The 27,761-nt window shown below is 36.7% G+C and overlaps 1 protein-coding gene across 3 annotated transcripts in view; it reads left to right on the forward strand.

Annotated features, from left to right (window-relative positions):
* Nucleotides 1-27,450, forward strand: part of LOC148951500 (tRNA (34-2'-O)-methyltransferase regulator WDR6) — a 79,122-nt gene extending 51,672 nt beyond the window's left edge. For 2 of the 3 annotated variants that reach the window (XM_089090296.1, XM_089090297.1), the window contains 5 exons: nt 1,023-1,211; nt 17,166-17,427; nt 20,831-20,987; nt 24,129-24,466; nt 27,227-27,450. In XM_089090296.1, coding sequence (XP_088946422.1) covers nt 1,023-1,211; nt 17,166-17,427; nt 20,831-20,987; nt 24,129-24,466; nt 27,227-27,435 — 1,155 coding nt within the window. In that variant the 3' untranslated portion in view covers nt 27,436-27,450. The remainder of the gene's footprint in view (nt 1-1,022; nt 1,212-17,165; nt 17,428-20,830; nt 20,988-24,128; nt 24,467-27,226) is intronic. The other variant, XM_089090298.1, reaches the window with a different exon arrangement.
* Nucleotides 27,451-27,761: the final 311 nt, after the last annotated feature.

The following is a 27,761-nucleotide window of genomic DNA, read 5'->3' on the forward strand; positions in this document are numbered from 1 at the left end:
GCAAAAGTAACCGGGGCCATAAATATGCTCGTATCTTCAGTGGGCGGTAGATATTTTTTATGCGACCTTGGGGAAGAAAGGTCAACTTCTCCTGAAACAACAGATGATCCAATACTAGCAAAATATTCACTAAACTTCTTAGCAACAGCTTGTGGTCCTCTAAATTCTTTACCATTAATATCAAATAACACTTCAGGGTGTAACAACTTTTTATTTCTTCCAATTTTATCTTTAATCAAACTCCAAGTTTTTCTAGGGGAATCTGAATTTCGAAAAGATTTTTCATAATAAAGTCTTTCACTTACTCTCAGGATCCTGACCAGCATATTCTTATAATTTTTAAAACGCGGGATATTTATTTCCGTGGGATATTTTATTCTAATTTTATATAAACGATTTTTCTCATTAATAGATCTCAAAAGTGATTCATTTATCCAAGGTTTTTTTGGGGTAAGTTTCTTTCCTCTCGGGCTCTTATATGGGCAAAAAAGATCAAGCTTTTCATTCATAATATAATAAAATTTATCTAATGATTGGTTCACAATTTGAAAATTCCTTCAATTATGACTCGTAACTATTAAATAATATGTATCAAAATCCTAAGCACCAGTGGGGGAAGGATCACCTTGTATTGACCAGTCTAAAACAGGTTTCAGCTTTCTTACCCCCCCCCCCAGTTAGGCTAAAAATCAAGTTAGTTGTCTTAATATCCTCCTCTGTTGACTAGTAATTTGAGTCTGACCTAGTTGTTTCCTTTTGTTGGTAGAGCTTAATTTTATTACTTGTTATTCGGATTTTTGTATAAATAAATAAAACATTCTTCATACAAACGTTTAATATTTTCTAAACTACTGCCCCCCCCCCCCCCGCCCTAGCTTGCGAAATCATGGTCAAGAATAGTCTCCATCTAACTTAGTTTTCCTAATTGCCTCTTCTTTTCCCGTCTGTTGATACAAAGATAATATGTGTGTTTTATTTATATTATTTTTTTATTTTATATTGTTATTCTTATTTGCTCTCAGAATCATTTCTTCATAAGAACTGAAGGCGGAGAGCGAACAATGACATCTATTGTTTGTGGAGGAGCACAGAGATCTTGGGACTACCACCACACTGATGGCCAGTTAATTGACACTTTCTGTTTTATTAAGGAAAGAACCCTGTTCAAATGTACTATAAATAGAGATGTTTTCAAGAAAGTCATGATAAAGGTAAGAAGGAATTTTTGTTTTTAATAAATCAGTCTTATATTTGGTAAACTCACGTTGTCAAATTTCTTATAAAGATACTCAATTAGTAGCTGAAAATGATCCCAATGCCACGAACGTTGACAAAAGGCCTGTTGCCGTATTACCAAAAAGCCGCCTAACAATGTTTTGTCAGTTTAATTTTTAATGAGCCGAATTACAGATAGACCCAAATGTTAAAAGGAGGAATAAGAATTTCTTATTCAATTGCGGTAATGAAATAATGCCTCTAAAGATGTACATGGTGATGTTAATAATTTTTATTTCGGTCATAGAAGGACTCAGCATTGTTCACTTTGTCGTAATTGCTTCTTAGCTGGTGACGCCAGCCATTATAGGCTTTGCCAAGGCTTTTAAGGCTTTTTAAAGACAATCAAAAAGGTTTTTCTTATATGTTGTTGTTTTAATTTCAATCATCAATCAATCATTTTATTAATACTAAAGCACTATTACAAACATAAAAACGTTATTTGGCTCAAGAAGCTTGGCTTGTTTTGGGCCCTACAACACAATAATAAAGCACTAAAAGAACCACTAATAATACCCTAAATAAAACAATAAATAGGAAATAAAGATGAAGGAGAATAAACACTAGCATACAGTAAAAAAAGAAAAGAAAAGAAGAAAAAAAACATTAAAGGAAATTTTAAAAGATTGAGGTAGATAAATTCTTTTAAAGTACCTAGGACAGTGAATGTGAAAATTGATTGGTCTAATTTATTAAGGGGAAAATTACACAACTATATATATACATTTTTAAAAGTCTTTTTGGTAGTAGCTGGTGCCAAATAGAAAAAAAAGAAGAAAAATGAAAAATAAGTAAAAAGCAAGCTAAAAATACATGGCACGACACTGCTTAAGAAGGTGTAGCTTTTCTTTGAAGTTATAGTTATCTTTGGTAATCAACAAATTATTAATTCTTGAATTTTTATGGACGAAAAGCCTAGTCAGATTTAACTAATCAGTTTTGGCCATTTTCATGGTTCAGCATGGCAACACTGACGAGGATGTGGTACTACCCTGAAAGCTTCATAATTTTCAAACGACGAAAAAAACAAAATAAATAAGAAAATGAATAGAATTAAGATGGCTCCAGAGGGCATTTCTTTCTTTTTTTTTTATTTTGGCGTTATTTGTACTCCATAAAAAAAAGAAAGTGAAGTTGCTATATAATTTTGTGTTGGCAAAATTTTGGCAAAATGAACAAAATTCTCATAGATTCTCCTGGAAAAATTTCTATATAAAAAGGCTCCTTTAAACATTTATTTAAAAATGTATACCAACGTTTACCGGGACATTGGGCAGTACTATAGATTTCACATTTGTGGAAAAATGTATTGTTGAAAAATTTCGAAAAAATGTATTGTTGACGTATTTTTGAACAATTTGGGGTTAAAGACACGAATTTATAACTGTTCTTAAACAGTAGGAACCATTTTTTTTTTTGGGAGGGGGGCTGTTAAATTCGATTGATAAATCTAATGCCCATGCTGTTGTAACCTATCCTAGTGATCTTTTTTTATAGTAAGTTCATATTACAATCAATGAGCTAAATTATAAATTGCTTTGCTCACAAGATTGGCCTAAAACTTAGCAAAGTAAATTTTTTTTTTAGCAAAAAATCTGCAACATAGTTTGTTACATCTGAGTGGAAAGTCCTTGGGATCTTATTAACTAGCAGGTGTAATGCTTGCACCGTGCACAGTGAACATAATTTTTTTTTTTTATATAAGAAGTATAGTTACACCGCTCTGTAAGCATGTGGAAAAAGATAAGGACCAGGTACGTTACCAGGTACGTGAAAAAAGTGCCTCATAGGACCAGGTACATGGACTTCCTGCAAATCTTGGCACACATCTTCCAATATCAATATATTCATGAGTTGTATATAAATTATTTAACCAATCTTTGACAGTCGGTACTATTTTAGCTAAGGCGACATGACTCATAGTTATGCCAGGAACATCCATGCAATGGTTCTCATCATATTCAAGGCTAAGTAAACCAAATTTCTCCTGATAATTAAACCATATTTTGTAGATTAATAAAAAAGAAAAATAATATAGGGAATATTCAAGAGATTGCGATAATATTCTAGTAATGTGTTATTCTAATAATGGAATATTCAAGAGACGAAAGGAAATTATTTGAAGACATGTTAAGGATATGCTCAGTGTGAATTGCCCAAACCGGAAAGAGTGAAATATGAAAAAGAAATATGGAAAACGCCAGAGTTGTAAACAAAATGCAAAGCTGTAAGCACAAAGCGGTAAACAATATTTAGATCCACATAATGATATAAGAAAACTCAAAGAAAGGAAAGAGAAATAGATAAGAGAAAAAAAATGAATTTTTGCGAAGAAGAATTTTTTCACCCAGGGTTTGAATGCAACAATGTGGGTAGCCTCATGAACGTTTCTCAGGATTAATTAAAAAAAAACTTTCCGAAAAAGTGCTCTGGGGGCATATATGGTTCTTATGGAAGGCATACTCGTATAAACTTCAGAGAGGATTCATTTGAATGGAAATTAAACGTTGTAGTTCATTTTCTCAGAGTGAAAAAAGATCGGAGGGCAACTAACCCTTCCCGCCCTCCACGCCTTTGGGTGTATCGGATGGATAAACCCATCTGATAAAAATTTCAGGTGATCATTTTGTTAAAAATAGTTCGATCATCAGATATTAAAACTACAGGGTCGACACAATTCCCCAGAGCCCAGGGACAGGCGTTGTAAGTTATACTCAGGGGATATATATGGTTTTTATAGAAGGATACTCATATAAAATTCAGAGAGGGATCATTTGATTGAAAATAGAAAGTTCTAGTTCACTTTTAAAGAGTGAAAACAGACCGAAGCTAAAGCTAGTCCCCCACGCCCCTTTTCCCCAAACCCATCCGATAAAAATTTCGAGATAGCAATTTTGTGAAAAGTAGTTCAAACATCAGATAATAAAAAGTCCGAGGTTGACACAAACCCATTTTTTCCCTTTGATATTGTTACTTTAATATCAGTTTTGATACTTTGATGAATATTTGATTTTTTTTTAAGTTTGATTTTGAAATAAAGAATATTTAAAAACTTGAAATTTTTTGCAATCAAAAACGAACAAAAATTAATCAAAACAAACTTTCCGAAAAATAAGTTTTTCAAAGAAAGTAAAGGCCATTTTAAACTTAAGCTCAGCAGATACAAATACCTTTTAAAATTCAAACTCAAAACGACCAGAAATTACTATTAAAGAATAAATGAAACCCAAAACGAACAGAAATTAAATAAACAACCATAGCAAAAACATACAACAAGTAATAATACGTATAAATGAATAAATAAATCTTAATGCGATTAATGCTTAGATTGAATATGAAAATCAAGCTTAAAACGAAAAAAAATATTTTCCTATGGAAGCATAAATGAAAATCAGAACGAACAGAAATTAAATAAACAATCAATGTAAACAAACATACAATAGATACTAATGTAAATCAATCAATAAATCTTAAAACGACTGAAACTTAAATTGAATATGCAAATCAAGCTTGAAACGAACAAAATCACCACAAATAAGAGTTTGGGTATGCCCTCCTTCTCTCACTGTAAAAGTCTAAAACCTACTGCGTCATTGGCGCTTTACTGAAAACAATATGCGTCTTGAACAATCTTGGAAAGTATAAACAACATCAAATTGAATATTTGATGTATATCCACTGAGTATAACTTACAACGCCTGTCCCTGGGCCCTGGGGAATTGTGTCGACCCTGGAGTTTTAATATCTGATGATTGAACTATTTTTAACAAAATGATCACCTGAAGTTTTTATCAGATGGGTTTGTCCATCCGATACACCCAAAGGCGTGGAGGGCGGGAAGGATTAGTTGCCCTCCGATCTTTTTTCATTCTGAGAAAATGAACTACAACGTTTAATTTCCATTCAAATCAACCCTCTCTGAAGTTTATACGAGTATACCTTCCATAAGAACCATATATGCCCCCAGAGCAATACTTACAACGCCTCCCCGGCCCTGGGGGGGACTGTGTTGACAGGAGTTTTTCTTATCTGACCTTTGAACTATTTTTAACGAAATGACCATGCGTAAAGGAGTTTTTGTTATATGATCTTTGAACTATTTTTAACAAAATGGCTACATCAAATTGGGGGGGGGCAGTTTCCCTCTGATCACTTTTGACTGTTAAAAAGGGCACTAGAACTCTCGATTTCTAATCGAATGAGCCCCTTTTGAATTTTATATGACGACCCCTTCTATATGAAGTGCCTCTGGGAAAAAAATAAATGGAGTGGGGGGAGGCAAGCTGCCCTCCAATCACTTTTTTCCCTTAAAAAGTGAATTACAACTTTCAATTTTCAATCAAATGAGCCCTCTAGGAAGTTTATACGAGCATCCCTTCCATAACGACCATATATGTCCCCAGGGCATAATTTACAACGCCTACCCCCGGGCCCTCGGGGGGCTGTGTCGACACCGGAGTTATTTCTTATCAAAACTTTGAACTATTTTTAACAAAATGTCTATCTCATAATTTTTATCTGATGCATTTAGGGCGTGGAGAAGGGGGGCTAGCTGCCATCTGATCTCTTTTGACTCTTAAAAAGTGAACAAGAACTTTCAATTTCCAATGAAATGAGCCCTCTCCGAAGTTTATATGAGCATTCCTTCCATAAGAACTATATGTGTCCCTAGAGTGTTACTCATGATGCCTGCCTCTGGGTCCTAGCGGGTTCCGTCGACACAGGAATTTTTCTTATCTGACCTTTGAACTATTTTTATTGAAATGGGTATTATAATATTTTATCGGATGGGCTTGGGGGAAAAAGGGTGTGTGGGGGGGGGGGCTAGTTGCCCTCGCATATCTTTTGACTCTTAAAAATTGAACTAGAACTTTATATTTCCAATCAAATGAGCCCCCTCTAAAGTTTATACGAGCATCCCTTTCATAAGAACGATATACGCCCCCAGGACAACACTTACAACGTCTATCCCCCGGGCTCTGGGGGGCGGTTTTGTTATCTAATTTTTGAACAATTTCCAAAACACTGGCTATCTCAAAATTTGTAGCAGACAGGTTTGGGGAAAAAAGAGCGTGGGGGGGATAGTTTAACTCTCTTCACTCTTAAAAAGTAAGCTAGAAATTTCAATTTCCAATCAAATGAGCCCTCTAGGACGTTTGTACGAGCATCCCTTCCATAAAAACCATATATGTCCCCGGGGCATGATTTACAACGCCTACCCCCGGGCCCTGGGGGGGCTGTGTCGACACCGGAGTTTTTTGTTATCAGAGCTTTGAACTATTTTTAACAAAATGTCTATCTCAAAATTTTTATTTGATGCATTTAGGGCGTGGAGAAGGGGGGCTAGCTGCCATCTGATCTCTTTTGACTCTTAAAAAGTGAACAAGAACTTTCAATTTCCAATGAAATGAGCCCTCTCCGAAGTTTATATGAGCATTCCCTCCATAAGAACTATATGTGTCCCTAGAGTGTTACTCATGATGCCTGCCTCTGGGTCCTAGCGGGTTCCGTCAACACAGAAATTTTTCTTATCTGACCTTTGAACTATTTTTAATGAAATGGGTATTATAATAATTTTATCGGATGGGCTGGGGGAAAAAAGGGGGTGTGGGGGGGGGGGCTAGTTGCCCTCGCATATCTTTTGACACTTGAAGAGTTAAATATAACTTTCAATTTCCAATCAATAGATCCCTCACTAAAGCTTATAAAAGCATCCCTTTTATAGGAACGAGATAAGCCCCCAGGACAACAATTACAACGCCTATCCCGCGGGCGCTGGGGGGCGTTTTTGTTATATAATTTTTGAAAAATTTCCAAAACAATGGCTATCTCAAAATTTTTAGCGGACAGGTTTGGGGAAAAAAGAACGTGGGGGGGAATAGTTTAACTCTCTTCACTCTTAAAAAGTAAGCTAGAAATTTGAATTTCCAATCAAATGAGCCCTCTAGGAAGTTTATACGAGCATCCCTTCCATAACAACCATATATGTCCCCAGGGCATAATTTACAACGCCTACCCCCGGGCCCTCGGGGGGCTGTGTCGACACCGGAAATATTTGTTATCAGAACTTTGAACTATTTTTAACAAAATGTCTATCTCATAATTTTTATCTGATGCATTTAGGGCGTGGAGAAGGGGGGCTAGCTGCCATCTGATCTCTTTTGACTCTTAAAAAGTGAACAAGAACTTTCAATTTCCAATGAAATGAGCCCTCTCCGAAGTTTATATGAGCATTCCTTCCATAAGAACTATATGTGTCCCTAGAGTGTTACTCATGATGCCTGCCTCTGGGTCCTAGCGGGTTCCGTCGACACAGGAATTTTTCTTATCTGACCTTTGAACTATTTTTATTGAAATGGGTATTATAATATTTTATCGGATGGGCTTGGGGGAAAAAGGGTGTGGGGGGGGCTAGTTGTCCTGGGACCTCTATTGACTCTTAAAAATGGAACTAAAACTTTCAGTTTCTGATCACATGATCCTTCTTTAAAGTTTATACGAACATCTCTTTCATAAGAACGATCGTCACCCCCGGGACAACACTTGAACCGCTCAGAACCCGGGCTATGGGGGGCGGTTGTGTTTTCCAATTTTTGAAAAAACTAAAAAACACTGGGGTTCTAAGAATTATAAGCGGACGGTTTTTGGGAAAAAGAGCGTGGGGGGGGGATAGCTTAACTCTCTTGACTCTTAAAAAGTAAGCTAGAAATTTCAATTTCCAATCAAATGAGCCCTCTATGAAGTTTATACGAGCATCCCTTTCATAAAAACCATACATGCCCTTACGGCATAACTTAGAACGCCTTCCCCTGTGCCCTGGGGGGTTCTATTGACACCATATTTTTTCTTATCCGACCTTTGAGCTATTTTTTAACAAAATGTCGATCTCAAAATTTTTAGCAGAAGAGTTTTGAAAAACAAGACATGGGGGGGGGGGGCTAACTGCCCTTATATCTCTTTTTACTATTTAAAAGTTAGCTCGAACTTTCAATATACAATCAAATGAGCCCTCTCTTAAGTTAATACGAGCATTTCTTTCATACGAACAATATATGCCCCAGGGTATAACTTACAACGCCTGCCCCCGGGCCCTTGGGGATTGTAACGACAGCTGAGTTTTTGTTATCTGACTTTTGAGCAATTTTTAACTTAATGGTTATCTCAAAATATTATTGGATGCATTTGTGGAAAAAGGGGCGTGGGGGGGCCTCCAATCTCTTTTTACTTAAAAAACTGAACTAGAACTTTAACTTTCCAATCAAATGAGCCATCTCTGAATTTTTACGAGCATCCCTTCAATATGAACCCCCAAAAGCCAACACCTGCCCTCGGGCCCTGGGGGGCTGTTTTGACCCCTGAGTTTCTTTATATGGTCTTTGAACTATTTAAAAAAAAGCTATCTCAAAGGTCTTATCGGATGGGTTTGAGGAAAAAAGAGCCTGGAGGGGGGGGGGGCTAGATGCCCTCCAATATCTTCTCGCTCTTTAAAAGTGAACTAGAACTTTCAATTCCCAATCAAATTATCCCTCTTTGAAGTTATTACAAGCATCCCTTCCATAAGAACCAAATATCCCCCTAGGACATAACTTAAAACGCCTTCCCCTGGGCCCTGGTGAGTTGTGTCGACACCGTAATTTTTATTATATGATCTTTGAACTATTTTTAACAAAATAACTATCTTAAAATTTTTATTGGATGCATTTGGGAGAAAGGGTTTGGGGGTGGGGGAGCTGCTTACCCTCCAATATCTTTTAACACTTAAAAAGAGAACTAGAACTTTCAATTTCCAATCAAATGAGTCCTCTCTGAAGTTTATACGAGCATTCCTTCCATAAGAACCATATATGCCCCCAGGGCATAATTTGTAACCCTTGCCCAATGGAGACTCTGGGGGGAGTGTCCTGCTCAAACATATATTTTTCAGAACTTTCAACTACGTAGAAGAAAATGGCTATACCAAAATTTTGATTGGATGTGTTTGGGGAAATGGTGGGCGTGGAAGGGGTGTCAGTTGCCTTAGAATCACTTTTGACTATTAAAAAGGGAACTAGCTATTTAAATATCCAATCGAATGAGCCCTTTCTGAAGTCTCTACGACAACGTTGTCTATACAAAACTTTATATGCCCCAGTGCATAACTTACAACCCTCGTCCTGAAGGCCGTGGGGCAGTTGTCATCCTCAAAGACCTAATTTCCAGAACTTAAAACTATGTTTAATAAAATGGCTATCTCAAAATTTTGATTGTATGTGTTTGGGGGAATAATGGGCGTAGGGGGGGGGCTAGTTGCCCTCCAATCACTTTCGACTATTGAAAACGGCACTAGCCCTGTGAATTTCCAATCGAATGAGCCTTTTTTGAAGTTTCTACGACAATGGTTTCTATATAAACCTCACATTTCCCCAGGGCATAACTTAAAACCCTTGCCCCAAGGGTTTTAGGGAAGTCTCCTCGTCAAAACATATTTTCTATCTGGAAATCAACTACGATGAACAAAATGGCTATCTCAAAATTTTGATTGGATGTGTTTAGGGGAATGATTGGCGTGGAGGGGAGGGCTAGTTTCCCTCCAATCACTTTCGATTATTAAAAAGGGCACTAGCCCTTTAAATTTCTAATCGAATGAGCCTTTTTTGAAGTTTATACCACAACGCCTTCTATACAAACCTTATATGCCCTCAGGGCATAACTTAAAACCCTTGCCCTGAGGGTTGTTGGAGAGTCTCCTCCTCAAAAACATAATTTCTGTCTGGAAATCAACTACTTTGAACAAAATCTCAAAATTTTGATTGGATAAGTTTGGGGAAATGATGGGCGTTGGGGGGGGGGGGGGGCTAGGTGCCCTCCAATCACTTTCGACTATTAAAAAGGGCACTAGCCCTTTGAATTTCCAATCGAATGAGCCTGTTTTGAAGTTTCTACGACAATGCCTTCTAAAAAAAACTTATATGCCCCCAGGGCGTAACTTAAAACCCTTGTCCTGAGGGTTGTGGGGGAGTTTCCTCCTCAAAAATATATTTTCTGTTTGGAAATCCACTACGTTGAACAAAATGGCTATCTCAAAATTTTGATTGGATGTGTTTGGGGGAATGATGGGCGTGGGGGGGGGCTAGTTTCCCTCCAATCATTTTCGACTATTAAAAAGGGCACTAGAACTCTCGATTTCCAATCGAATGAGCACCCTTTGAAGTTTCTGCGACAAAGCCTTCTATAAAAGCCTTATATGCCCCCAGGGCGTAACTTAAAACCCTTGCCCTGAGGGTTGTGGGGAGTCTCCTCCTCAAAAACATAATTTCTATCTGGAAATCAACTACGCTGAACAAAATGGCTATCTCAAAATTTTGATTGGATAAGTTTGGGGAAATGATGGGCGTGGGGGGCTACTTGCCCTCCAATCACTTTGGACTATTAAAAAGGGGACTAGCCCTTTGAATTTCCATTCGAATGAGCCTGTTTTGAAGTTTCTACTACAATGCCTTCTAAAAAAACCTTATATGCCCCCAGGGCATAACTTACAACCCTTGCCCTGAGGGTTGTGGGGGAGTTTCCTCCTCAAAAATATATTTTCTATCTGGAAAACAACTCCGCTGAACAAAATGGCTATCTCAAAATTTTGATTGGATGTGTTTGGGGGAATAATGGGCGTGGGGGGGGGCTAGTTGCCCTCCAATCACTTTCGACTATTAAAAAGGGCACTAGAACTACGATTTCCAATCGAATGAGCCCCCTTTGAAGTTTCTACGACAAACCCTTCCATATGAAGTGCCTCTAGAAAAAAACAAACAAATAATAAATAAATAATAAAACATTGGAGCCGTATGGCCTTTACTATAGGCAACGCTACAGCGTTGCCTCTGATTACATTGCAAACACGCGGTGCAGAAACTTTAATAATACATGATGTACAAGCTGTTCTGCTGGATTTCCTGCATATGTCTCCAGAACACCTAGCTCCATAACTGTGAAATTCACTATTTGTTGAAGAAAGATTTTCAAATCAAGAAGACAGCATATTATTCAAATATTAATTGACAAAAAACCTTATTTGGTAATATCTTATTTTTGCAAAATACACAGAGAGAAATACAATTTTAATTAAAGACAATTTTATAAATAAATAAAAAATAAACTTCGTGGGAACCGCGGACCAATACTTGGAGAAGACAGCCCCCCCCCCCCGTCACCCATCCCTACTCATCAAGAAATTCCTTATCTTATTTATAAAAGAGGACACACTCTCAGCCATCCTAGTGCTTTCCGGAAATCTGTTCCAAACCGAAACACCCACATGCCTAAATACAAAACTGAAATTTTAATGCTGAAACATAATACTGAAATTTAAACTATTTTGCGTGCAGACAATGATCCGCATAGGGCAGGTACAGATCTCCTGATTCTCTGCCTTCGGCCGGGAGTGCAATGCCTGGTTGGGAGCATTTCATCCGACGCTTTCAATATTTTCCCTCAGATTTCTCCAAGTACTCGTTTGGAGATGTGTCGACTCTGGCTGAGCTTACAGAGTCATACCGCTAACCGCTGCAAACCAAATGATCTTTCACACCAGGATCCTAACCCTTGCCCTTACGAACACAATATTGCAATTCCAGCGCGCCAACCACTCGGGTGGCTACGGCACCAACTTTAAGTCTTTACCAATTTTAAAGTTTTGGGTTTTTTTCAGATGTTCGTTTTATTTTCGACTAGTTATATTTTTAGTCTAGTTGGACTAGTCGGTACTATTTTAGACTAGTTTCGTTATATTTGGCTTCTGCCGAGAAAGATGAGTTACTCTCACTGTGTTTTTTGTTTTTTAAAGTTTGATTTTAAAACCATTTCTGAAATTGACACTTTATTAACATTCTTATAAAATAAGTTTTGTATTTTTTTTTTCCAAGTTCTTTTATAGCATGTTATAAAGTTACTTGCCCAGAGCGAACAATCATTAAACACATATGGATAAACTGGTGTAAAATAAACCATTTTAGCTAGATAAGTCGTGAAAGGAAGAAGATGAAATTTTAATTAGAGTGGCGTGGGTTAGTAAAATTTCCTAAAAGTGTACGTGGCGGTCCTTATTATCTCTAATTTGGGTCATTACTTGGTGATTGAGAAAAATTCCAAAAATAAAAAGAAAAAACTGAAAAAAGAAGAATTCAATTTTATCAGCCCAAGCACAAATTATATAGTGTAAAATAGAATAAAGAACTGGAAATAGAACAACGAAAATATAAAATCTGGGGAGACTTAAATTTAATATTCTATATTTATATGAGTCACAGCTTTTTATTTGTGTTCCGGAAGCAATCTTCTGGAAATTTTCCTTTTTTCTTATGAAAAAAAAAATTTAAGACGAAAATAAGATAATGAAAGCCTTATTTTAAAGCTTTTTTTCGCCCCAAAAGCTTTTGGATGGGAAGCAATATGCATAAAATAGAATGCAGGTCAGAGCCTTTAGCTTTAAAGTATGGTGCCAGGGTCCTGTCCCGAGGAAAGGAAGAATTTAAAAATATTCCTTCATATTCCTTCAATAAACAAAAAAAAAATATTCCTTCAATAAACAGAAAAGATCTTATCTCAAATGAACTAATATCCAGAAGTTAAATTTAAACTAATCGCCAAACTAATACTTTTCCAAAAGAGCTCACTGGTGCTTGCCGCAATTTGGATTACTTGAAACTTCATTTTTTGTAGTAAAGCCATTAGAGAAAGATAGTTTTAGGTAGAATCCGGTCTGGAAACAAATCTATTTGTAACTTAACAATGAAACCGCCAGCCAATTCCAATTGTTTTATACTTTATACGTATAACAGTAGATGCCGTTAAGGATAAGAATCGTGACATTTCAATGAACATAAACAAAAATATATATTAATATCGCCATAATAATAGTGACAACGGAAAACCACCTTTGCTGAGGTCAAGTGTGAGGTCTTATGACCGTTCCTTATCTGATGAGGCAAAGTCTGTCTTAGGAGTTCTTTTGCCCGCTGTTTGGGCCAATCCATCCAGCCGGTATTTACCAAGTTTCCAAACGGAAAAAACAGCCTCGGATCGGACTTCCTTCCAGTAGACGACCAAATGCGCGCCCCAAGATAATTCTTACGGACACGTTTACTGTTATCCACTGCAATGTACTTGGTCTCCTATTCAAGTTGGATCATCTACAGCACTTGATGAATAAGGTCTCTCCTTCTTTCATTTGTGTATCTGAGACCAATCTGTATTCTGGTGTCATTAATAGTGAGGTCAGCATTCCTGGTTACACCCTGCTAAGGCTGGATCGCAAAAACCCGAGAAGCTCGACTTTTGGTGGAGGTGGTGTTGCTATGTACCTTAAAAATAAGATCCCTTTTTTGGCACTTTTGATTCCTACCAACAAGGAGGTCCTTTGGGTTAAAGTAACCTATCAAACAAATTGTTTGTTATTGGTACAGTCTATAGCCCACCAGAGATGAAAATCAACGAACATCTGGAAAATTGCTTGGAATTTGTGAAACAAAAGTTCCCTAAATCAGGTATAATAATCCAAGGAGACTTCAACATTCATCATGGCCACTGGCTGAAAAGTCGTACGACTGATTCGGAAGGCTTAGCTCTGCTAGACCTGAGTCTTACTTATGGCCTAGAACAACTTGTTGAATTCGACACTTACATCGGCCTCATGGATCATCCCGGCTTGATCTCTTTTTAACTGATCATTCGGATTCCTTTAGTGTTGAAAGCTACCCTTTTGCCAGCGGCCTTGTGGCAGTTATAGTTCGTGGAAATCTCAAAATACCTCCACCATTAAAGCACGAGTGGATCATCAGGCAGTATCACCGCACCGACTGGGATGGTCTGCGAAACTTTTATCGGCAAAGCCATGGAGTAAATTTTCAAAAGAAGCTCCACATAAAGCAGCGGCACTGAACGAAAAAGCGATTACAGAGGCTATTGAGCAGTTCGCTCCATAAAAAACAGTAAAAGTCTCATCTCGAGATGAGCCATGGTTAAATTCTGGTTGTAGAAAGGCAATCAGGGCTAGAAAGAAGGCTCACAAGAAATGGCGTTCAACTGAATCTGACGAGGACCGGGCTGCTGTTATTAGAGCTCAAAACGAATCTGTTGAAGCTGCACGTCAAGCTAGAGCCGACTACAAGCACAAGTTTGTAGACAAACTGAAAAGTGCCCCTGCAAAGCGGTGGTGGAGGGTCATCAAAGAAGCCATACCGTCATCGAAATTAACATCAATTCTTCCTCGCTTCATGTTGAAGGGACGATGATCCAGTCAGGCCAGGAAAAGGCAGATGTTCTTGCACAAGCCTTTTCAAAGGTCTCTCAACTTGATGACGACGGAGTCTCCCCTCCCCCCTTTCCACCACGAACAGATGCAAAAATCACCAGCCCTATAATAACTACTAGGAAGGTGCTCAGAACGCTAAGCCAGCTGGATGTCACCAAAGCTTCAGGACCTGACAAGATTCCCAATCTTATTCTTAAAAGATGTGCCCCTGAACTTGCTGGTCCTCTCGCCTCTCTCTATAGAAAATGCTTTGCAGCGGGATTATTCCCTAAAGCCTAGAAAACTGCTTTGGTAGTCCCTGTTTTAAAGGCAGAGTCTGACCTTACTAATGTAGGATCATATCGTCCGATAAGTCTGCTGTCCTGCGTTGGTAAAGTTTATGAAAGCATCATTAATAAGACCCTTTACCAATACCTTGAGTCACATCTGTTGTTGGCAGACACGCAATACGGTTTTCGCAGAGAACGGTCTACGTTAGACTGTCTGATTGCACAGTATCAAGAGTGGACTGAGCTCCTTTCCTAGGGACACGATATTCGCCTTCTTTCCTTTGACATTGCAAAAGCTTTTGATCGTGTATGGCACTAGGGACTTTTTGTAAACTGAAAGTCTGTGGAATTTATGGTCGACTATTTGACGTGCTTGCTGAGTTTCTTTGTCAACGATCGTTGCAAGTTGTCCTCGATGGCTTCATATCAAAAGAACACCCATTTTTATCAGGAGTACCACAAGGAAGTATTCTTGGGCCAACTCTTTTCTTGGTGTTCATAAATGACCTAGGGGACAACCTTGTAAAAAAACCTCACCACTTTGCGGATGACACAACAACAAAAACATCAATCGCAAAATACGAAGATCCCAGTGAACCCCACAAGAAGCTTCAGGCTGACCTGGTGAAAATTGAGGGATGGGCAGATGCATGGCTTCTAAGTTTTAACACATCGAAAACGAAAGTGCTCCTAATTTCTAAGGCCTGTAATATGAAGGCTCATCCTGATGTCGTCTTCAAAGGAAAGGTAATAACGCGAGTTGATACACTGTGCCTACTTGGAGTTAATTTCTCTTCGGATCTCCCATGGACTGAGCATCTCAGTAAAATTAGATCCTCTTGCTACAAGAAATTAGGAGTTATCCTAAGATGCAAAAGTATTCTCCCTGATAATTCTATTCTGCCACTTAACAATTCGTGGATCAGACCTGTCATGGAATATGCATGTCCTCTCTTTGGTAGTGCACCAAAAAGCCACATCGCTCCACTCCAACATATTCAAAATAGAGCAGTGCGTGCAGCAACCTCTGGCAACGCGAATGCTAAAACCCCACAGCTGGTCCAGGAACGTTTCGATGTGTCGTCCATATCGGTTTTCTAAAAGTAATTGTATAACTCTCCATCGGAGGAGCTATCAAAGCTCGTTCTTGATAAAGCAAACCCTTTGCGATCAACTCGCCGAAGTGCAGCTTGTCAGCACTACCTTAAGCAGGGTACTCCCCGCCAAGAATATCTGAAAACGAGTTTCGCCCGGCGACCGGTCGCCACATGGAATAGATTGCCGGCAGAGGTAATCCGGATAAATCCTTACCTTGACGCTTTCAAGAGAAGGTTTAACAAGTACCTCAGTGTTAGAAAATCAGGTAACTACCAGGACTAGCGGCAAATCATCATTTGTGATGGAGCCGTGAAGCCTGTAATAAAAAAAGAAAAAAGAAACAGTTCTCGTTTTTTAGTAACATTATTTAGTGACAATAAGAGAATATATTGAAAACCATATAACCATAAACCATATATCACCAAATGAAAATGAGGAAAATAAATTAAGTTTCTAGGGAAGAATTGGTTGCGCTGATACTGACCGATCTTTGGCTAAAAGTTTAAACGATTTTATTGAATTTTTGGACCCATCAAAGGATCTGAAGCTATTGACCTATCAAAGGCGTTTGACAGTGCTTTGTACACCCAAGCCTTTATATTTGCTACATTCTAACGGTGTGAATTTTTCAGTTATTTTTGTTTTAAAATATTGGCCTGAATATGCACATTTGTGGCTGAAAGTTACCCGCGTAGAGTGCACCCATGTTTGTCGCGGTACACATTAAGGTGAAAATACACTCTTTTTTTTCACCGAGTGTAGCTCGGCCCCTTTTTTAGTATGCGGACCTTTTTAGACACCCCCAACCCCCTTAGAAAAAACATAAAAACAGGCTGGTTACTGGAAAACAGAAAAAAAGCAAAAAGAAGAGATTTTAGAAAGAGCACTAGCAGATATCTATAATGCGAAGTTTACTTATTGCATACTGAATTATTTTAGCTTACCCCCTTTTTTTACGAAAACGGATATCGTAGGATTCAGTCTTAACAGTTAAAGAGTTGATACAGGTTTCCGCCTTTTTTTTATTCCAAGTGCCCTACCAGTCTTTTCGAATGGGTCATTTTTCCGAATTCTGATTCCGAATTTTCATTACAGACTTGCCAAGTTTACGAATTTTCATTACCTAAATCTTCGAATTTTGCCACCATCTTTCTCAATACCTATGTTTTTATTGCAAATTTTAATTTAGCCTCCTTTGTTCCTGAATTGAGTCTCATTAATGATGAGTTTTTTTTTTTTAGCCAGGTTTCCATACAAGGGTGATCAATACTGCCACAGTTCTTAAGATGACCAACGACGATTTTCTTCTGATAACTGGCAGTGATGATACTACAATTCGACTTTCTCTCTTTAGTCACTCGATATTGAACTGGTCCAAAAAATTTAAATTCCATCGAAGCAGTGTGAGAACCGTCGCCATATGCTCTCTAGGAGGCAGCTTCCAATTTCTTGCTTCTGGAGGTGGAAGAGCCGAACTTTGTATATCTAAAATACTTGACAGAGGTAATAATAATTCATTTCTAACTAGTACAGGGTTCAGTTTACTGGCTAGACCAAATGAGCCTTAAAAACTGAAGGGGTATATTTTGCAATCTATAGGCTGTTGTTATAGAGTTACAAAAGTAGGCTATAAAATATATTTCCTAAAACGTCATAAAACTCGGAGACTTAGAACACTGATTGCACTGGTGTTGACCTCAGGGTAAAAACAAACCTCAGGGAGTGGTGCCGTTATCCAGATTAACCTTTTGGGGCAGCCTTAGAATCTCAGAAACTGAGGGTACGAAATTTTTGCCAGCTACCGCTGTTGAACTTTTAAACCCCTCGTTGCCACCACTGTTGGTAGTGTAGAATTGTTTTATACCGAAGTGTTGAAAGCTGCCAAAAGGGGGAATTAATCCATAAAAAGCTAAGACTTTGATGAGGAATATTGGTACTTATAGGGAGGAGAAGGATGACCGCCACATCAAAAATAAGAAAAATTAAAGTAGTAACAGGAAATCGAATGGAAAAAGGAGTACGAGAAGCCGCAAACAGGTCTGACTCCTGGGGGGAGGGAAGAGTGGGTATCAGAACATTTTCTGAAGAGGGGGATTAGAATAAAAAACAGGTTATTTTTAAACCACTATTTTTTCAGGTGGATCTCCACACCAATCTCAGGGGTTACTTCTTCCCATCCCCTGTGTGAGAAAGAAGTTTATAGATGGAGGCGGGGGATCACACACCTTTCTTGCTTTAGACCTGCTATGGTCTTCGTCAATCTTACCCAAGTAAAAGCATTTTTATCGATGCTTTACAATAAAATGTAGTTGAAGTGTTTTTTAGTGACTCATTCAGTCTCCAACTTATAAATATCAATTCTCAATATTGGGCAAATTGGGATGATTCAGATGCAAATATTTAATCTTCAAGGGCTTAAATTTTTCCACTAATGAGAGTTTTTTTTTCTTTGAAGGAATAATGGTGAATAGGTCTTTTTTCTATAACCAAATTATTTACTGTGCTGATTTTACTTGTTGTTGCTTTGAACAGTCTGAAGATAATTATCGGGTTTGCCCTAGATTACGATGCTCTTATTTTGATTATTTTATGTATCGTAAAGTTATGCTAAATATTTTCCAGAGGAATTTTCTAAGATGGTTTCGATATTCGTTTAGTTGACCGTCTATTAAGGATGAAGTTGTTCAAAAAATGGAATTTTATCCCAGTTTCTAAGGCTGGCTCATGTTATAGGGATGAATTATAATAAATTGCCAAAGATCGTGCTGTTGGGCCATGCAACTTTGACCAAACGATAAGCAGCTTTTCCACGAAGGGGCTGATAATAGGTCGTCGGTAAGAATTTAAAGGAAGTAGAGAGTTTAAAGGAAGTAAAATATTAAAGGGGTAAAGAGTAAAAAGGAAGTAAACTTCAGGGAAGAGAGCAAAAAGTGAAGCCTTCTACAGATTGACGCGAAGAAGAAGCTTGCGCAGTTGTGTGGACCTCAGGCAGCTTGAAACCGCAATGAATTATTAATAGTAGTAGTAATGGTAGTAGTAGTAGTAGTAGTAGTAGTAAAATGTCTTTCTCAAAAGTGTTCTGGTAAATTTTTCACCGCTAAGTTTAGGGATAACTTAACTTTTAGTGTGTACTGTAGGTGAAGAGATTGACTAGTAGCTTCTTCTTGTTATTTCTCAGTACGATAGGCCGATCCTATATCATTTGCTAAAATACTCAATTTCCTTACTGTCGAAACAAGGCCACATAGAGGGGTGGGTTGCTTAGGATCAATCCTGCTTTGGGGTTTAAAATCAGGAAACGAGCTGTTTATATCAGTTTGAATAATCATTAGAGTAAACCTGTCCAAGAACGTTCCGTTCTCCTGGATGATCACTTAAGTTGCATTTTTGTGACGCTATTTTCATATTCTGGGTGCTGTAGGAGTTTCTCTTGCTCCAGAAACATGGATTCAGTTGAATTTAAAGCTTTATTCAATTACTTTTAAGCAATTTTCAAACAGTAAAAACATGCTAAGCCCCAAATCACCTTCAGATTTTTTAGCTTAAAACTGGACTCAGCCCTTGTTTTTTTTCTTAATCGTTATTCGATCTTTACTTTCCAAAATAAACAAAATATGACAAAATGCTTTTGCTTTAACGTTCTGTCTCACGTCTTCAACTAATTACAGAATAGGCAACGCTCCGATTTTTCAACTTTTAGTTGTCAATTTATTTATTTATGTCAGCTTTACCTGCCGTTGATTTTTGAATTAAAATCAGGTTCGTGGACTGTGATGAAAAAGTTCAGACCCATTGCAAATTGGAGAAAAATCCAAGACAGATAGTCTGAGTGAGTAACAGCTGGCATAACCAAAAGCTGTCAGTTACATTGTGTTTTATTTTATTGTATTTTATTATGTTACATCATATAATTATATTGTATTTTATGTTGTATTGCCCCAATTTATCGTTTTATAACACTAATATAAAGCTTAGTTCACTATTGTTCAGAAACAGGGGTTTAGTTCATCTTTCTTTATTTATATATGCTCCCTTTTGTAATTAATCTCGTTCCGGACTTTCTACGCAAAATATTAAACGTTAAGACGTCTGGTATGACTAATGGATGGGCTTCCAAGAGTGAAAAAAAGAAACAAAGTGAAAAATGTTTTCTTCAGCCTTCATTTATGGCTTACATTCAGTCCATGTAGAATTGTTTATGCAGTTGCTTTAAACCTAGAGTTTAAAATTTTAATAGAGGATATACCAATTTATCCTCAGAAAGCACCAAGATACAACTTCGTTTAATAATGTTCAATAGCTGGTGCTTAATTCCTTCTCTTCTTTTTATCTTGATTTTTGTTTCGTAAAACTATAATTTCTTTGCGAAGTCTTCAAGTGTATTTCAACTATTATACTTCTTCTCTGGAACGCAGACAAGAGTAATTATTTTCACAGTAGTTTGATGTGAAGACGGTTTAGTCTATATCAGTGACATCTTTTTTTTTATTTCCATTATATTTTGGTGAAAATTCATTGCTAAAGATTTTTGAAGGAAGAGTTTTAGAGCTCTTCTTTTTTGGGAAGATTAAAATACAAAAAATTGAAACTAGCCTTATAGGTTTTATTTAATGAAAATTTTGATGGATTTTGGTTTAGGCCAATTTTCTGCGTGTTTGAACTTCTTTAAAATTGAAGCCTTTTTATATTGCGCAATGGATTTTATTGTCAGTACATATCACCATTCTAAAACCTGATTTCGTCCAGGTTATAAATTGGATCCGTACCATTTCTCTCCTTCTTTATCTGTCTCCTCTCCCTCCCTCTTTTTATTGAGAGGTGGGGGGTCGGTGGGAAGAAGGCTTATGAGCTGTAATCGACTTTACACTTTAATATCTAAAAGCACAGTAACTATATTCTTTTTGAGGTTCGGACATTGAACTAATGCAGACTTGTTCTCATATGCTCCGAGGATTGGTGGCGCAAGGCTTCGATCCAGAAACTCGTTACAATGACCTCAAAATCACTGATGCTCTTAAAGATTCCTTTGTCATGTATTGTTCCTGTTCTGATGGAGAAATCAGGTAAATATAGCTTATAAAAAAGGATGGAGAAAGGTTACGGAGATTATATCCATAATCTGTTAATTTGTTTCCGGAAAGTTTATTAAAAATGAAAAACTTCGATTTTCTAATTATCATCAGCTTTATACAAAAGAAACTCAAGAATAGCACCTGTCACTTCTCTTATTTGTTCTCTCATTTTGTCTAAATTGTATTAGGGGGTATTTGAAGCTTTCATTCAATTAATTTAGCAAAAAGAACTTGGAATTAAGTCATTAGAACTGATAACCGTTTTCATAATGGATATTTTCATTTTGCCGATTATAAGATGGGGTCTTGTTTCACGATGACAGGGGAGGGAACGGTGAGTCCAAGATGTATGCTATGGTTATAATTTATCGCTAGGCTGTAATTTTGCTCGGCTTGCCTGCTATTCAAAATTCAGTTATTCAAACTCAACCCAGGCCCTAGAGCCAAAAAACTAATGTTGAGTAAACGAAATTTGTGAATATGAGGGAATCGATGACAATTGATAGTGAACAGTTTTTTTAGAACAAATATTAATTATGAGGAGGATATCTAGCCATATCGTAGACTTCGTCAATTGATGCACTAGAGCTGGCAACCCTGTATGATGCATCAAAATCAGTTCTTGTTTCGTCGGTAGTCTCCTGATTTTGGATGGCTGCATTGGGAAAATAAGGGCTGCCAATTAAATACCCACTCTTGCTTGTGAAGACGATGTCGGAATTAAATGTATTGCCACTCAAGGTTGGCTAATTTATTGCTATAGGATCACCACCCCCGCATACTTTTAAGTTTTCTTGAAATCGTATCTCTGGCTAGAAGTCTTTTTGAAACGAGGATTGGTGTATATTGTTGTGTATATGTATGATGTTTATTTTGTATATTTGTGATTAAGGAAAATATTCGACGAGTGTGTCGCACATTGTAGAGGCTCCTCTACTGAAGTAACTGGAATGTATGACGAGAGCACTAAATTCTGTCGTCCAAAATGTTCTTACCTAGAATAGGAAAAAGCTGACAGGCTTTGACCCTTCAATATGATTTTAAAATAAAAATAAATTCATTTTAATTATATATCTGCTCACTAATTTAGTAATGAAAGCACTAAATGTTGTATACCTAAACAAATGTTCATACCTAAATCTTAAACGAAACTAATAAAATAGTAAGATTCATCCCATCAGTGTTGGTTTAACAATTACTTATTTCTAATTAATCAATTCAAGTTTTTGTGTAGTGATACTCTGAATAATTAAATAATTAAAATTAAACTAAATTAATGGATTAAACAGTTGATTAAAAATTACTAGCAACTGACATTGCAGCATTATCAAATCGAACTAAAAAACTCCAAACTTGACTCCTATTTATTAAAGTTTGGATTTCCGTTGAGGATACGATCTGTTTTCGTTTCAACTTAAGACTTTATGAGAGTATACAGAATGTTATGGGTCTATTTTTATGAATTTTAAAAATTTCAGGGTAAGTATGCACAATATAAGCTATTTATAAAAAAAATGTGGACACTTATAGAGGCTGTACCTTTACTTAGCAAAGTTCTTTCTTATGTTTCTCCCAGTGCTATGCGAAAGTAAAAAAAGCTTTATAATTATCTTTGTAATTGATATGGGGACCTTGTGGACCACGTCCTCAAGGATTGGTGATTTTCAAGGTATAAATAGCCCCGAAATTGAGTGCTTGTGCTGTTGTGTTGACCTCAGGCAGCTTTGTCCCTCCCGTTATTATTTCCATTTGCTGTGACGGACGTGAGGGGGTATCGGTACGCACTACATTCATGCTGTAAACATTTAGGATCTCTCTATTTAATAAAATATTGGCCGTATTCCGAAGTGTTCTCCAGTTGAAGCTAAAAACTGGATAAAGTAGGAATCTGCATCCTTCATTCGATTAAGTCAATTCGTGGATACATTTTAAGTGACCACAATTTATAAGGAGAGCAACAAATTTGGTAAGCACCATAGTCACGCTAATCATAATCATTATAAAGGTGACGACGTTTGAAAATCCTCTGTAAAAGAAAAATGGTGAAAATTGCCATCCTCGCAAACAAGGTGCTTTTTCATCGCGGAAAAAAAAGAGGAAAATGGACCCAAGCACAGTATGGCAGCATTGGCTTTTACTGAAACCCGTGTTAAGTACCATTCTGCATCTGTTATTCAATCAGTGGACGCCGTTTAAGAGACTATAATTTGTGGGACATGCTCTAAATTCGGCATGGCACCATTGTCCCACCAGTCAAAAATCTTAAGGAAGTACCACGTTTGAAATGGCTCCATCAAGTAAAATACCGGCTAATTTTTTCCTTGCAAAGCACTCTTTCGCGCGAAGGAAAGGAATGAGTCACAGTTTTGCGGCATCGCTTTATACAAAAACGTGCGTTAAGTAACGAAAGGGTGATCAAATCTTTTCCTCGTCAAGAGCACCAACTTTGGTATGTACGGTTATCACATCAATCAAAAGTGTTTCTGAAGCGACAGTGACGTGTGAAAACTAAAAGCCCTTATAAGTAGCATTTCTGATATGTCTTTTTATAAAGTCAATATGGGAACAGGGTTCAAGAGACTGCACTTCGTGATCAGGGCATTAAATTTGACATCCATCATTATCGTGTCAATCAAAAGTGTTGAAGAAGGGGTGGTGCCTGAAATGTTTCAGTAAAGTAAAATGGCGGCTAAATCTTCTCCTTGCAAAGCACTGCAAGAAAAGAAAAAAGTATAACGCAATATATTAATCCTACACTGACCTAAGGCGTTTTCCGCTGACAAACCAGATTCTAAAAACATGATTGACAGTTATCAGTGGAACAAAGAAGTTTATAAAATTAGTTTATGAAACTGGATTGTCGAATCGCAGCCTAAGGAACAACAGAGTTTATAACTCAACTCAAGACTAAGCAAAATCAACAATCCAAATCCACAATTTTCCATTCGAGCGTAGTGGTCGAATTCACAATCTAGAGTTTTCGTACTGAAAACAGTGACCTGAGTGATGAAAACAGAGTTTGCATAGTCTGGATTATCAGCGGAACAGTAAATTTAAATTTACAATTCAGATTGTCATTTTACGATTCGGTTTTGTCAACGGGAAAGGCCTCTAATTGACTTTATTTTCTAGGAAGTTTTTCTATTCGGTCCCAGATCAAAAATTGTCACTCATTTCCCAGATTAACTGGCACAATCATTGCTTACTCAAGACTGCTATCGCACAAAAATTTGTTTTTTCCACAGCCACCGACGGAAAAATTGCCACTTGGGACATAGACTCGTTCTCTAGAAGAACTCCTCAACAAGTGTATTTTAGTCACCAATCTGGTGTGAATGACATAGATGTATTCACAGTGAATAATGACTTAGTTGTAGCTACTGGTGGTGATGATGGGAAGATCTATGCAAAGATTGTGGGAAGTGGAGAAGAGTGGACTCGTGAATTAGCTCACTCTTCGCAGATTACTGGTTAGTTTGTTGATATGCTTTATTGTTTTGTTCTTTGATGGATTTACCAGATCTCTTCACTCATTGTCCCAGTTGCTTATCAGTGATTAAGATATGTCTATACTGTTATACCCAACATAATTAAACCTTGAAAAAATATACAATGAAAAGCATTAAATTTGGAATATTTTCTTCTAAAAACTGCACTATCTTTAAATACCAGACCCACTCCTTCTCCACAGTTTAGATGTTTCTTTTGTATCTTAACCTTTAGCTATAGTTACATTTGGAAAAAGTGATGTATTTTTTTTTTGTTTTTTTTACCTGTGTTTTGTTCCCATCAAGTTTGTGTTATCAGATACTTTTCAATAAGGGCAAGTGAGTCAAAACACAAAATACGAATTGGTATCTCCAAAATATTCACATTCTCTTGACTGATTTGATGGATCTTCCAGTGGGACCTCCGCCCCCATCCCCCGATTATGTCACTGCATGTTGGCTTGTGTATTTAAGCTGGGGTATCAAAGGCGTAACTTTTAAATCAGCTTTGTAAATAAGCAGGGGTAACTTTTGGTATCAAAGGCGCGATTCTTTTTTTCATGAGCTGCTGAATAGATTTAGCTTTTGATAATCACGCAATTTTTAAATATAAATTTCAAAATTACTATGTAATTAAAAATGAAATAAAAATGATAAGATACGCTAGATAGGAGAATAAAGCTGCACTGTATTAATCCTTTTTTATCAGAACAATTCAGTAAACTGCAGATCAAATCTAAATCAAACCGTTCATGGTAGTGAAGGTAAGCACAAGAACGACGCTTGTCAATTGAAACCAAATGTCGATAAAATGGAGTTTAGCTAACAATGTATATATCACATTAACCTTCTTCTTGTGTTGTTTCCAGTGTGTAAAATTCATAATTTTTAGCCTAGGCTCTTAAAAAAGCAAACATTATTAGCTAAAATTAGACAAAAAATATTATCAGAAGTTATTACCTTAGAATTAGCATAATCTTAGAAAAGGGGATAAAAGCCCACAAGGTTTGCGATCCTGGTGAAAACTGTACTATGGTAAACATCAAATTTTATGAGTCGCCAGCAGATTTGTCAAGATTGCCCATCTCATAATATTTCTCTGTTGGCAATTTCGCCCCATTTGGGCTTGTATTGTAAATTTATGACCCACAATGATTAAAAACAATGATTTTGTCCTGCGACATCTCTTTTATTATTTAAAAAGGCACTAAAATTTATATTTAATTAATTAACTTTGAATTCTCTCCTAAAATTCTCAAATTTTTAAGACCTATTAGAAGTAACTGAAGAGAAAAGGAAGAAGATGGCATTTTTGTTTACTTCTTTTTTAATGTATTCCCATTCCTCCTTTATATTTCAATTCATGTATTGCGCTTTTTCGAGGTAATTCCTTTCCAAATCAGGATGCATTTAGATTAATCTAATTGGTAAGCCATACTCTTGGGTAATTGAAGTTGATATCAAATAGTTGATATTTGATTCATAAGAAGGCTTCCATTTCGTGTATAGCTCAAACGAAATACGGAAAGTAGTCAGAAGGAACTCGGAGAATAATAAGATATAATTGGAATAATAATATATTAAAAATGGGTAAAATTTTTAAATAAGATAGTAAAAAATTAGAACAAAAATTTTTTAAAGAAAAATAATAATAAATTCTGAATATTTCGGCCACAAATCCGGAAGCCTTTATCAACGGAAAGAAAACTAGCCTAGACAAAACTTTTAAAGTAAACAAGGCTAAATAGGGCCATGGCTAAATAGAGTAAATCCAAGACAGATGGTCTCTGTGAGAGGCAAAGCTGGCATAACTTTTTCCGATTTGTATACAAATGATCCATTTCACTTTTTGATAGATAGACTATCATCCATCTTAGGGCAAAACTTAGGTAGATAGTCATAGAGTAACAATAATTAAAATAGTCTATCAGTTCTGTGAGCCATTTGAAGGCAATTGGAGATCCCAAAAATGATCCAAAGCCTTATGACTGATCATGTTCACAGGACATACAGGCAATGTGGCAACTGACAAAAAAATAATCAACAAAAAAAGGGAAAAAACTCATAATTAAATAAAATTCTATATAACAGAAGCCAAAGCGTAAAACAGTAAGGTATCATAGCATGCTATATGGATAAGTCCAAAATATCTTCCAATATCGAACTCCATTAAAAGGAAACAGTGTCTTTATATTGAGAAAATATTACGGATGATCTAGGTCAAACTTTAGCCTATCTGAAGGTAAAAAATCTTTAAATAGAATTCCGTTTCAGAAGATGTTTTGGACATGTAGCCTACACATAGTATACATGTACCATACATCTTTCTTTGATACCTTATTGTTTTTTGTTTTGCTTTTCTGCCATATCGGATTTTGTTTAATTTTGAGGTTTATTTTGTAAAGTGTTCCATTGTTACTTTTTTTTTCTTTTTCTTTTCTTTACAAGTTTCGTTTAGGCTTTAGTTGTTTTCTGTTGATAAAGGCTTGCGGATGCGACGCGGAAATATTTGGATTTTTGCTATTATTTTTATTTTGAAGTCTTTCTTTAATCTCTCACTGTCTTATTAAAAACTGTACCCGTTTTTAATGTATTGTCGTCTCAACTATAAATGGAAAGGCTGTGTGGTCTAAAAAATTATTTGGAGAATAACATGAAGAAGGGGCTGGTTCTCATCACTTCTTATTCTCTCTTTCTCTTTCCATTCCTCTCTAATACATTTCAAATGTTTGTGTATTTTAGGAGTTAGGTGGCTTTCTGCATCATTGCTAGTTTCGGTTTCTTCAGATCAACGAATATCCGTCTGGAGAATCAACAACGATAATGCTCAACTTGAACATGTTCAGACAATGTGTACAACAGTCTCTGACATCCATGGGGTCTATGTATTAGACTCACAAATTCTGGTTTATGGAAATGGATTTGAGTTTTTTAATTTTGAAGTTCAATAAAGAAGTTTTTTAATGGTGGAACTTGTATTTAAACTAGGACTTTACAGTTTTTGTTTGGTTAATGGACCCGTAGTATTTCTCATCCGAAACTGAGGTCTTGGCAAAACTCCTTGCGTAAACCGTGTCTTTCCTTTGTAAAATTAAATGGGAATGATTAATATCTAAGAACTGGTATCATTTCTGATTTTTTTTTTTTTTTGTAAAAAAGAGCTTGTACCGTGTGTTCTTCTGTCTGTGTATCTTATTGCCAAAATGGGGCTAATTTGCGCCAATTTGGGTTGTACCACTTCTGTTTCGGATACAATAGATTTTAAAAATCTGCCTGT

This window comes from Artemia sp. Qi Xiang Cuo, chromosome 6, assembly GCF_049724085.1.
Source record: "Artemia sp. Qi Xiang Cuo chromosome 6, ASM4972408v1, whole genome shotgun sequence".
NCBI classification, from domain to species: domain Eukaryota; kingdom Metazoa; phylum Arthropoda; class Branchiopoda; order Anostraca; family Artemiidae; genus Artemia; species Artemia sp. Qi Xiang Cuo.